The sequence below is a fragment of the Diplodia corticola genome (assembly GCF_001883845.1).
Source record: "Diplodia corticola strain CBS 112549 chromosome Unknown scaffold18, whole genome shotgun sequence".
NCBI lineage: Eukaryota > Fungi > Ascomycota > Dothideomycetes > Botryosphaeriales > Botryosphaeriaceae > Diplodia > Diplodia corticola.
The window spans coordinates 503,120-515,909 of record NW_017971497.1 but is presented as its reverse complement, the minus strand read 5'-3'; the positions used below and the strand labels follow the sequence as shown (position 1 = coordinate 515,909).

The 12,790-nt window shown below is 58.0% G+C and overlaps 3 protein-coding genes across 3 annotated transcripts; 1 reads left to right on the top strand and 2 right to left on the bottom strand.

Moving 5' to 3' along the window:
* Positions 1-2,161: 2,161 nt before the first annotated feature.
* BKCO1_18000154 (uncharacterized protein) lies at positions 2,162-3,616 on the top strand (the record flags this gene model as incomplete). Its single annotated transcript, XM_020271789.1, has 1 exon — positions 2,162-3,616. One exon carries the CDS (start codon positions 2,162-2,164, stop codon positions 3,614-3,616), a length of 1,455 nt encoding a protein of 484 aa, XP_020131590.1.
* Positions 3,617-4,118: 502 nt separating this feature from the next.
* BKCO1_18000153 (protein fam47c) lies at positions 4,119-5,604 on the bottom strand (the record flags this gene model as incomplete). Its single annotated transcript, XM_020271788.1, has 4 exons — positions 4,119-4,325; positions 4,551-4,600; positions 4,664-5,018; positions 5,245-5,604. The coding sequence occupies 4 exons, from the start codon at positions 5,602-5,604 to the stop codon at positions 4,119-4,121; spliced, it is 972 nt and encodes a 323-aa protein (XP_020131588.1).
* Positions 5,605-7,116: 1,512 nt separating this feature from the next.
* On the bottom strand, positions 7,117-7,825 carry BKCO1_18000152 (uncharacterized protein; the record flags this gene model as incomplete). Its single annotated transcript, XM_020271787.1, has 5 exons — positions 7,117-7,288; positions 7,339-7,440; positions 7,500-7,569; positions 7,623-7,752; positions 7,802-7,825. The coding sequence occupies 5 exons, from the start codon at positions 7,823-7,825 to the stop codon at positions 7,117-7,119; spliced, it is 498 nt and encodes a 165-aa protein (XP_020131589.1).
* Between the last annotated feature and the right edge of the window lie 4,965 nt (positions 7,826-12,790).

Genomic DNA, 12,790 nt, shown 5'->3' with positions numbered 1-12,790 from the left:
CCCCCCCTCCCCAATCCCTTCCCCAAGCCGCCAACAACATCAACAACTAACCCACCCACCCACAGCCTCGACTCCGCCACCTACGCCAAAACCACCGGCCTCATCAGCAAAGTCACGTCCTGGATCGCAGCCGGCGTCCCCATCGACGGCATCGGGTCGCAGTCGCACCTGTCGGCGGGGGGCGCGACGGGGACGGCGGCGGCGCTGCAGGCGCTGTGCGCGGCCGCGAGCGAGTGCGCCATCACGGAGCTGGACATCGCGGGCGCGGCCGCGAGCGACTACGTGAGCGCGACGCAGGCGTGCGTGGACGTCGAGAACTGCGTCGGCATTACCGTGTGGGGCGTGAGTGATGCGAGCAGCTGGCGCGCGAGCACCACGCCGTTGCTGTTTGATGAGGCGTATGCGGCGAAGGAGGCGTATGATGCGATTGTGGAGGCGTTGGCGTGAGGGGGGAGGGGGTGGTGGTGGCGGCGGCGATGGGGGAGGGGGGAAGAAAGCATGGCAGTTGCCGGATGTGGTGCTGATGGGGGGTTTGGTCGGGGAAGTGGGATTGCTTCCTGACGCCAAAAGAAAAAGCTCAGTACGGTTATATCCGTAGCTTGGAGGAAATCGATGCAAAGGGATGAATAGTGGAAGTGTCATGATCAGAAGGCAATGAATGCAGTAGCTTTTGCTCTCATTTTCGTGTCGCCCAGTGCCTTTTATGTCAAGCAGCGCTCTGTGTAACGTCGTCCTGCTTGCGCCTGCTTGGTAGAGAGAGGTGAAAACCCACTCAGTCTTTGATTTTCCATGCATGGCGTGTCGAGAGTAGGGGCAGCATATCTCTTTCTTTTGAAGTGTCGTCGAGAACTCGTCACGCCAGGGTTCTCAAATGCCAAATCAAAACAAGCAAAAGTAAGCTAGCCATGGCGCCTGGCCGCTTGATTTGAAGTATACCTGGATTCGAGAATGGCCGCGGCTGATCCTTGCATGATCCACCCCCACGATGATTGATCGCCGGGGCTCAGGGTGGCTTTTCTGAGCCGCCTCCAGGTACCGGTCTCGTCTTCTACCAAGCATCCGAGGTTCAGCTCCCCGAAATCGGGATGGTGCAGGTGCAGGGGCGGCGCACTATTGGGTACGATGGGTTCAGTTGAGTTATTTCCATGATGCTATTTAGGGGCCCATGGGACGGGACGCGGTCAGCTATCGGACCGCAGTGGGTAAATGCAGGCCAGGCTTCGAGAAGATTTGGGATTCGGCGCCAACGTCCCGCGCTTCTCGACTCATCGAATTGCGGTGCCGCGTGGGCGTTTTGCTCCGTCTACCTAGTGTGCATCATCCGACGATTAGTGCCTGGGGCGTACCTACATTGCTGAAGCCGGGGCTCACGATTTTTCGGTGGTGACGACGGTCTTGGTCGCCACGCCGGTGAGAGATGATCTTCGCCACGAGGCCGGGTGGCTGTCTGTCGGTCTTCCATGTCAACGCCACGGCGACGCCGACGCCCGAATTCTCCGGATAGTTGACCGGCGCTAGGCGGGGAGAGGCAAACGCGAGACTTGGACGCGGCTGACTGGCGCGAATGGCGGGAGCTAAACGGTCTAGCCTGCTGGCTGGAGTGGCTGGAGCTGTCCCGTCCCGTCTGCTCAGAAAGCTGTGCAGAGTGCGGGGCTCGCTTAGCCGGCGCCGCAGTCAAGCCTGTGCCTTTGGTCGGAGGCACATCCTGCTTCTCTACGATAAGCTTCTCCACGCGTCATAAGCGTGTACACCTCACCGCTCTCACTCCGCTCCCGGCTGCTCGTGGCGATGACATCGGGACACTCCCATATTGTCTCGGATCTCTACGTAGCCCACCATGACCGTCTCCCCGAAACCCGCCTCCACTCATGGGAATCAGCCCGGCCCCGTCACCGCTAGCCGCGTCCTCGATGGGGACTTCCTCCCAGCCGCGCCCCCAATTGCGCGTCATCGCCATCTCAGATCAGACCCCGAAGATCCCGACTACCAGATCGCCAACCTGGCTAGCCTAATGCCCCCCGGTGCCCGGCCCAGCCGACCAATCGATCAATTCGCCCCATGATAATGCTTTGGGGTCACTGCTGCCGTACCCCAAAACCTCAACCCTCTGCCACAACACTTCGCCCAACACGCGTCACGTCCGCCCACACGCCAGCTCCTCATGGAGGACAAAGGCAGCTTCTACGAGATGAGCCGCGACCGGCCGCCCTACGGCCTCGCCCTCGTCATGGTCGCCTTCCTCTCCATGGCCACCTTCAACGGCGTCGACATCCTCACCAAAATCTACTTCACCTTCCGCCGCCGCTCCGGCCTCTACTTCTGGTCCATCACCCTCTCCACCTCCGGCGTCTTCCTCTACGTCGTCGGCTTCGTCATCAAATACTTCGTCACCATCGACGCCACGCGCTGGGTCGGCCTCACCTTCATCGTCATAGGTTGGGTGCCCATGGTGACCTGCCAGTCCCTCGCCCTGTACTCGCGCCTCTACCTCGTCATCCGCGACTCGCGCGCCCTCAAGCTGCGCGCCGTCCTCGCCATGATCATCGTCGACGCCATCCTCTTCCAGATCCCCACCTGCGTCCTCGTCTTCCTGGCCGAGACCAGCGCCGCCCGCGCCGCCCTGTACATGACGTACGAGAAAGTCCAAGTGACGGCCTTTACGCTGCAGGAATGCGTCATCTCCGGCCTCTACATCTACGAAGCCTGCACCAAAGTCCTCAAGCCCCTGCCCGAGCCCCCGCAAACCGCCCGGACGACGCTGATGACCAACCCGGCCGCCCACCACCACCACCACAACCCCAACAACCCCAACCCCAACCCCAACCCCAACAGCGCCGGCCCCTCCCCCACCTCCACCACCCTCGCCGCGACAACCACAACAACCACAACGACCTCGACCTCGACCTCCTCCTCCCTCACCGCCGCCGCCGTTTACCCCTCCCTCTCCAACCGCCACACCCTCCGCGCCATCCGCCGCCACCTCATCTACGTCAACCTCGTCGTCGTCGCCCTCGACTTCACCCTGCTCGGCACCCAGTTCGCGAACTTCTACCGCGTGCAGACGACGTTCAAGCCCTTCGTCTACAGCGTCAAGCTCAAGCTCGAGTTCGCCATCCTCAACCGCCTCGTCGCCGCCGTCAGGGGCGGGAACAAGTTCAGTTTGCCGGGGAGTGGCGGGAGCGGTGGGAGCAGTGGTGGGAGTGGGAACGATGGAGGTGGGGGGTGGGGAGGGGTGGGCGGGGGGAGGGGCACGGGGGCCGGGGAGGATGAGTTTAGGTGGCCGTATAATGGTCATGGGGGTGGTGAGGCGCAGGCGGATGTGGATGTGGAGATGGGGGTGGTGGTGGGGGGTGGGGGGGAGGAGGAGGCGCAGAGGCGGACGGAGGCTGGGGGGAGGGGGGATGGAGAGGAGAAGGGGGGGAGTGTGAAGGCGGCGGAGGCGAGGGCCGAGGGGGGGAGGAGGAGGGCGGAGCCGGGGGCGTTGGGGAGGGAGGACTCGTTGCAGATGGCTGCGTTGAGGGATAGGTCGTCCGAGGAGGAGGAGGAGGAGGAGGAAGAGGAAGAGGAAGAGGAAGAGGGCCGTGTGCGGCCTGCGCCTGTGGGCGGGCCGCCTTGATGGGTTGGGAATGGGAATTAACCAGCTTCAACTCGTTTTCCCCCTCCCCCTCCTCCTCCCCCCGCCCATCAACATAGGGGCGTCTCTCCTCGAGCCACGTCTACCCTTGTTGCCTTTGGGATCTTTCACCTCCCATTTCTACGGCGGCGGTCCGCGGCGAGACTTCACTCACGACGCACAAATATCGTGCTGCCCTCAAGGTACGTACTCTTACATCCCAAGACCATTTTCCTGTATTCAATCCACTTACTTTTCCACCCAGAAGCAGGAAAGACACGAAGAAGCATATACCCAAAAATCGTGCTCGTATCGCATGTATGCTCAGAAGAAGAGAAGAAAAAATAATCAAAGCCCGCCGGCCCAACCAAACACACCCCAAAGAAACCCGCCAAAGAACAGAAGACACCGCCAACCCCAACCCTAACCACCACCACCCTCACCTCAACCACCCATCCATCCATCCATCATCCAATCCAATCCAATCCAATCCAATCCAACACAATCAAGCCGACGTACACTCAACGGCCGTGATGTTGTAATCGCCGGCGTTGCCCGTCGCGGGCTTGGGCGTCGACGACACCAGCCAGGTGCCGACCCACGGGTCGAGCACGGCGGCCAGCGCGTCCGTCGTCTCGTAGTCGGGGATGGTGTCGGCGTAGAAGAAGATGGAGAAGGGGTCCTGGATCGTGTTGGACCAGTCGCAGTAGCTCTGCGTCGTGAGATCGTGTTAGTTTGGGGGTTTGGTTTTGGTGGTGTACTGTGGTGTGGTGGGTGGGGAAGGTCGCGTTTGTGTGTGTCATGCGATTGTGATGAGTGGAGGTGGAGGTGCAGGTGGTGAGGGGAAAGAGGGGGGAAGGAAAAAAACAAGAACTGGGTTTCAGGGCGTGCATGTGCATTGCCGAAGTTGAGAAAGGAAGGAAGGACTCAGACTTACCGAGGAGAAGCCCGAGCTGTCGGTCGAGTTGTTCCACTTGATCATGGTCTCTGTGATGTTTTTGTCAGTACGAGCGGCATAACATGAGGATTAACGGCCGGGGGGCGACTTACTCATGAGGATGTTTTCGGCAGGGTTCGCCGGCTTGGTGCGAGTGCTGTTCAGGTAGACGGTGCAGCCGCTGGAGCTGGCCCTCGACGAAATGGTCGGGTGCGCAGTGCTGCCGGGGGAGGAAAGCGCCAAGGCGGCGGCGGCGAGAGGGAAGGTCAAACGCATCTTGAAGAAGGCGGAAGAGGAGAGGAGGGTTCTGGGTATCTTTGCTGTCTTTGCTGCAGGAGGCAGGGAGGAGGAATGATGTGCTGGTGAAGCAAAACCAAGACGAGGCGCCGAGAGCAGCTTCTTATACAAGCTTGGCTCTCGAGCGACGGCAGCTGCCCATAATGAAGGATTGTCTCGGAGCTTGAAGGTCTCGATGCCGAATCAGCCTTGGCATGGATCGCCCTGTGTGCGACCATATTAAGTGGCGGCGAGTCAAGGCGACGGAAGGCTCCGGCCTGTGTCCCTATATCACGCGCAGCGAGGTGCGGCAGTGTGGGAGCGGTAGTGGCAGGTGGGGGGCGTCTGGCCTGCGCCACGGTGATTGGGCCGTCGACCTGCCGCACTCGGCTAGGTATAGAGGAGACGGATTACGGACCTGGTTTGCGCCTTGTGTCGTTGGCAGGCGTCCGTCCGAGCGCCAGCTGGGCACCGGCGGCTGCTTCTTCAGGCTGGCCCATCCCGGCGCACGAGGGGGCGTGTGGTCGCGGCCGGCAGCGGGAACGGAAGCGCGGACGGTCGATGGCTGCCACTGTGGCGCACCGCTCCGACGGTGGTAGGGTGACGAGCCAAATGAAGGAGGCTGCAGGTACGTTGCGCGCATACGCATACTTGTCGGCAGTGGCCCACCTGCGTGCCGAAGAGCCAATGGTGCGGCCACACCACCGCCAGAGCCAGGCCCTGGGAGCAGCTGCAGCGGCTGCCTCGTTTCTGGCACGACGGGCCGGGAAGGTGGCATGTAGCTGCAAGCCTTGACAAAGCACCATCCCACCTCTCGCGAGCGCGGAACCAGCCAGCGCGGAAAACGAGCGCACCGCCGCCCGCCGCAGCTGGCCAGCACGAGCAGAGACATCGCACGTGTGCTGCCGGGGGATCAATGAAACACTGGGCCAATCAGACGCCGCCCTGGGCCAAACAACCCCGGGCCACGCGTCTGGATGCCTGACATGGACGCTGTTAGCTGGCCGCTCCTAAGACACAACCCCTACACAGAAGCCTGAGAGAAGAGATTTCCGCTTGGCCTTCGGGCGCTGCCGATTTCGCACGTGAGTCCCTCTCAGCACCGACCGCTCGCCGCAGCAGGGCTGAGGCCGAGCTCCGCCGCGTGGATCTCTGTTGCTGCAATTTTCTCCGCATCAGGCAAGTTGGGAATCGCTTCGGCCGTTCCATCGACCCGTCATTGCCAGCTCATCCAGGTGCACTTCGCGAATCTTCCTCATCATCACCTCGACCGCTTAGCCACACGCTTCGTCATTGCCTCATCTCACCCCCCGGCCATGCGCAGCCACTGACATGGCAATCCGCCCCCCAGCACACCTTGCTGCTCCTTCACCTCGGCCAGATCCGCCCTTTTGATCAGATAAAGTCCGGTTTTCTGCGCGGGCTTCGTCATCCCCTCGGTGATCCCAAGCAGCATCCAGGCTTCACCCACCCCCCTCCGCACCCTGCAAACCCTGACGAAGCATCCTCTTGGCTTAAACTTTTCCAGGCCGGCGTTCCCGGTCCTGTCTCAGCCTTGGACATGCCCGTCGAAGTGTCTAGACCTTTCATCAAAGTTCGCCCTCGCCTCTCGGGTACATCCGCCCTGTCTCAGGCACGCGCGTCGTGCCTAGCAATCTGGCTTGGCAGGGTTGACAGATGGCAACGGTCAAAGGAGATGCTTTTATCTGACCTCGCGTTAGCGGAGTCGCCGTTGTGCAATCGCCACTTACCTGATGTGCGCCTTCGCCGTTGGTTGGTTGACAGCCTCGTCGAGAGTCGCGGCCTACCCTATGTGACTGTTCTTCCATGGCGTCCGTTAGCCATGTTGGAGGGGGTTGTCCAGGCCCTCCTGATGATATCCCGGTCCAGTCGGAATGGAAAGGTGTTGTTTGGTCTGGTTCTCTTCTTGCGACATAAGACGGCGCACAACCATGGAATACTCCATGGAGGGTGTTGAAAGAGAAAAGTTGAACAATCAGACACGTGTTCGAGTAGGCGAAGAAGCGGAACAGCAGACTGTAAAGAAAGTGCTCGATGCCGGATCGAGATCTGAAATATCTATGAAAGTGCCAACGACAGGACCGGCTGAAGAGGTATATAGCTGAAACGATTGAAGTGATTCCATGGCCGGTGTGAAAAGGGAGACTTGAGAGGTGTTTGGGACAACATGCAAACGTCAAATGACAAAAAATTCTAGCAATGACGAAACGCTGAAAAAGTGAACGAAATCAACTCTCTTGAGCTGTTGTCTTCGAAAGACTGCGACATCTCAATGCGAGACAGGCGGACGCTCCCAGTAGCGGAGCATCTGTGAGACGGCATGGTTCCACTCGCTAACGAAGGCGCTAGCGAGCTTAGCCACTCCGTCCGCAGTCGGGGCGTGGTTGCCCCACATGGCCGGTTGGGAGGCTTGGTAGCGGGCGTAGTAAGGAATCAACTGGCTGTAAAAGAATCAGAAGATGCACTGTCGAGTTGGATCGGGAAGCCCTACTCGGTCTGGATTTTGGTCAACACGAGCCATGCAAGGTTCCAACTCCGGTTGCTGTTGGGATCCGAGTAAACGCGGCGTTTGGCCTCTTCGACGCAATCAGAACTGCCCAAGAAAGACGAGTCAGTCCATGTCGTGCAAGGTTTGAAGGCTTTGAATAATACTTGAAAGGGTAATTGCGGGATAAGCTACGGAGCTCTGTGAGAAGGCCATGGTGGTTGACGTAGTATGTCCCTTTTCAGATCAGTCTCTTGCCGGCCGCAACAGTTGCGCAGGGGCAATAATACATGCAGAGGTCATGGGCTCCGAGACATCGGCCGAGTCAATGGTGGCCAGGGACTTCTCAGCGCGGCGAAGCTCGGCTATGGTATTCAGACGATGGGTCTGGAGAGCACCGACAAGCTGTCTCTTCTCATTCTGCCGCTCTTATCAGCCTTGTTGGGACCTCTGAGCTCACACGGCTTACTTCAGTGATGGGACCGTTGGACATGATGTCAAAAACCGGAATCAGATATATACGAGGCGGGGGTCTCTCGAATTCAGTAGGGACTGGGAGTATGGGCATCCAAGTTGGAAGACTGGTGTGTGTGCAGGGTGATGGTGGCTTGAATACATGTGGCGGAGAGGATATATACGAATGCTGAAGGTCTAATCCACAGGGCCTTTTCTTGGAAGGTGCAATGGCGGATCGTGTTGCTGGTCGGGCACGGATCACTCCTTCCTTTCGTGATGCGAGCTGCGGCCCATTATGAGGCCCGCTCAATGGTGAGGGGCCCCGGCGCTCGCGAGAAGCGGCAGGATGGGGCTGACGGATAGCAAGGGGCCTTTTCGCAAAAAGACGTGTGTGGAGAAACATGATATGGTCAGAGATTAGAATGATGCGGAAACGTGAGCAAAGTGGCTCGGAAGCGGGCAGATGGACGTGGTCAGCATTCGTGGTTGACAAATTGAGATGGCTCGGCAAGCGCAGTCATAGAGGACGGGATCAAAAGCATGGAGATAGCAGAGCAAGGTTCCATGGCGTCACCGGCTATCCCGATGAGTAGGAGGCGGTGGTGGTGATGGTCCAGAGCCATGGTCCAGGAATTGACGAGTCATTGGCCGAGATGGGAAAGATATTGGGCCAATTGAAAAGACGACAGCGGTCAGCATGGTGCTAAATTAAGAAAATGGAGGACCACGCACGGAGCCGGGCGGTAGCGGTAGAAAGTTGAGGCTCAGATGAAAGAGCCGGAAGGATTCATGGCGCCGGTGGTGGGCCGGCATGGGGCGAAGAGGCAGAGGCAGGCGGGTGGATTCCAGAAGAAGCATGCAAGCGACGTCTGTTGGAGGCGGAGGACAGCAGGCAGGTGTAGTCGCGACGATTACCGGGGCTGAGCGCACACGCGGCGACGGATGCGGGAGAACAAGCGCTGACTAACGCATTTTAGGCTGCAGCACGGGCCGCGCCCATGTTGCCCGGCAATCCCAAACCACCGCGTCGATGCACCAACGCCGCCTCACCACCCGCGATGCGAACACTGACGCTCACAGACCTGCCTGCCTCTGCCTGCCTCCGCCTGCCTCCGCCTGCTATGCTCCGTCCGGTCAGTCTGCACAGTCTCGTGAAGCGTTGCTCCAGGCTTGCGGAGGCCAACAATCGGCCCGCACTCGGTGCGCTGCCTCGCCAGTGCTGACGGACAACCAACACCAGAGAGAGCGTCGGCTCCCACCCAGGCCTCCCGAGCCGCCGCAGCGTCATCGCTCCGCTTCCCAGGCACACGAACCGCTTCGACTCTGGTCCACACGACCGGCCTCACCTCAGAGTGTCAGCAGCCATTCGTACCAGCCACACCACCCGGCTTACTCCCCTCAGCTGCGGCCTTCGCGCTTCCCGCAGCCACCAACCGCTGGGAATGATTCCCCATCGCTCCACTTAAATCCGCCAATCCCGATTCGCAGCTCAATGTTAATTTTTAAGCTTCTCAGCCTGCTCCTGCGCCTCACGCCCACTCTTGGTCTCACTGCCACTCCTCGTGGCACCTTGCAACCCAGCGCCCCTTAGCCACCACAAGCCATCAGCCTTAACCGCCCCGCCGAACCGAGTCCCCCGGCATCGTGCTTCCGCTTATCCCACCCTGCATTTCTGCCTTCGCACTGCTTTCTGATTTGCCCAGAAGCCCATTTCAAATCCCGGTCTGCCCGATCGAACACACGACTTTCTAAAAACAATCCTCTGCATTGCCGTGCTACCTTGTCTGCGACCTGTCGTTTGTGCCTACCGATGCTCCCAGAACCCCACCAGCACTCGATGCCAGGGCCCTCTCGCTAAGCTTCCGCCCTCATCATTCGGCTCTCCCCGACGCCACTCCGTGACCCCCTTGATGACCCTTTACCTCTTCTGCCAACACCGACCCTCTAGCATCGTCATTGTGCTTTTATCTCCCCTCTTTTCTTCACCTTGTTCCGACTTTTCCAAGAATTCCCAACCGACGGCCACGCCGATACCCCTGCCTGCAATCACACGACCCTCCAGCCCATCGCCCGCGCCCACCGGATACGATGGCCGTACCTGCAGTCATGTTGGACATGTCTCTAGGCAGTTCCATCGTCAATCTCGCCCCCACGACGCTTCTCGAAGCCACGATGGACGCGCAACTTGCTTACGAGCATCGAGAATCTTCGTTTCGACGACAGCCGATGATCATTCCTTGCTTTTTCTCACCACATCTCGGCATCTAAAAGTAATGCGCGACCTGACAACATAGACGGCTCATAATCACGGGGTAATCTTTTACCCTCGCGACTAATGCAGTGTGTCGTCAAGGTACTCCATCAGCTGCCACTAAGAGATTCCGCGATCGCAGAGCTCAGTCGCCGTTTTGAGAAAAAGGACATGCACGTGTTGTGCATGCATTACTGGCATTACACTGCCATTATAAGAGAGCTGAGCAGCTCCGCTCACATCCAATACCTGATATCGGCAGTCTCGTCCGTCCCTGCAGTGTAACAATACTCTCTACTCTCTAGTCAAGCTCGGTCACTCGCATATCTCTTGAACAGCACGAAGCTCGGACTGAGTCAGCCTCCCATCTTTATCGCAGTACTACCTTTACCACTTGCAAGGAAAGTTGAGCATCAGCATTTACATGGTGATCTTCACCACATTGGAAAGCTGAACTCCACCACCCATCCTTTCCAACGATGCGTGTCGTCAATCACTTGATCAATGAACCACGTGGATTTGACTGAGGCTATTGCGAGCGGAGGACAAAGCGTCGTGATATCGCCTTGTAGTCTCAAGGAATCGAATGATTCCTAGAGGTATACCAATGGTTTATTTCCAGCCCCATGCCTATCCAATCGCAAACAGGCATGCTATTGCACAAAACGAACCTCTTCACAGTCCGAAATTCCTAGCATGTATAGTCCCAAGACAGCCCCCGCAGCTCCCATGCCGAGTGGTCCGTCCAGCTCAAGCAGGTAAGTCACGCGTTCCCCGCGGGAGCTGGCACCGAGTGAGCGGCTTGAGATGAGCGTGCCCACACAAATCCATCTCGGCGATACATGCTTGAAATTCCGAGGATAATTCTCTACTCGCAGAGATCACATCGAATTGGACCAGCAAGACATCCAGACCCAAAACTTGCCGTCGTGTTTGCCCCGAGTTCAAGACATACCACCTCGCGCTACTGGCTGCCGGCTTAACGAAGCGAAAGCCTTGCGTGGATGATGCTACACTGTAGGCCAGACGGACAATGCTGATGATCGTCATGAACAAGAGATGATGGTTATAAGCCCGCTGCCGCTGCCCCCTCAGAAGAGAGTGCTGAGGTGCGAACGTTGAGTGGAGCCAGGCAAGGAGTACGCAGTGTCGAGGCCGCTCAGGAACGGTACTGTAGCGAGACTCGGAAGTTAATGCGAAATGATACGTGCTATATAAGCAGCAGCAGGGAAAAGAAGTCTGATCAGGTATCCCTAGGGCGTATAACGTGCTATGACTAGTACTGCCTTGAGATCACGAGCGGGCTGACGGCAGGCGTATATGTGGTTTGTGTCTAGCGCGAACTGTACGTATGTATCTACGTCACTGGCCCAGTGCATTCAGATCCTGACGTGATCATGCTGGACGTCTGCGAGCGAGACCACGATTTACAATTTAAAGCCACGTTGACGGTTGTCAGACACTAAAGCCGCAAAGATACCTTGGATGCGATTCATAGAAGCATGGGACGATTTATCGAGGGTTGGAACACTTCGTCGGTTCTTGTTGGCCTTGTCACATCTTTCATTTCCCTCTCTCCGGTCCTACCATGCCAGGGAATGCAAGCTTCAGTAACAAAAGAAATGCCCAACCCACACTAGCGGCCATCAACGCAGCTGATCATCATCAAACCAAAACGATGCATTCCACACTCGCCTAGTCGGCAGTGAAAAGAATTCGGAGTCGAGCAATGCCCCACCCCATCCCACAGCGGCTGGGTCGTCACATTTCCGTCGAACTGGGAGCCCCAGTCATTTCTTTTAGCGTTAGCTGACACGCACGCACATCTCACCCAGACCCTACGGAGGAAAACGGACCATCAACCGAAGAAACCACGCTTATGAACTGTCGTGAAAGATGGAGCGCGACGCCTTCCTCGTGCCACAGCTGAGACAGATGACACCGCCGTCCGTGCCGATGGCGACGGCACGCGATCGCCGGGAGCGGATCGGGCGGGCATGTGTCGAGTCGCCGTGCTCAGGGGGGTTGGGCAGCGTGCACATCGACGAGAGTGGTGGTGGGTAAATCAGTCGGCTACTTATTCGGCCTCTGGAGTCTTGTCGTCTACTGCAGACCAGTGCGGGGGCCGAGTTTCGTGTTGGTCGTGAAGTGAGACGAGAGTAGAGAATTATCCTTTAGGCACAGCTCCCGGCCGACTGCGAAGGGGAAGTGTCACTGTCGTGCGTTGTTGGAGGCATTGCATATTGGGACAAGTTATTCATGAATGCGGACTTTTGGTGACACGCCTCATCGACTTGGCATGATGCTGTGACGATGCATTGAGCCGCGATGTAGATAGACACTTCGCGATGATGGATGTTGACAATTCATCAGCACGAGGTCAGGAACGGGCAAAGTTTGACCAAAAACGCGAAGAAGTGTAGAAGCAGGAAAGGTAGTTATGTGCATATTTGGCCGTCTTCTGGAATGGAAAGGCTAGTTGGGTATTCCCACGTTACCGATTGGCTTTTCTACCAGGCTTTTGTTGAGAAGCCAATCACACCTCCCAGCAGACCCGATCACCACGACAAAATCACGCGGGGGCCGCGCAGTACCAACGCCAAAGCCATATCATTAATCATCAAGAGTCGAGACTACCAAATCAAAGCAACCCTACACAAAAAGAAATCCCTGGCACCATATCCAAATTCCCAAGTCCAACCAACCACGCAAGGAGAAGAAAAAAAAAGAAGAAGGAAAAAAAGTTAAGAG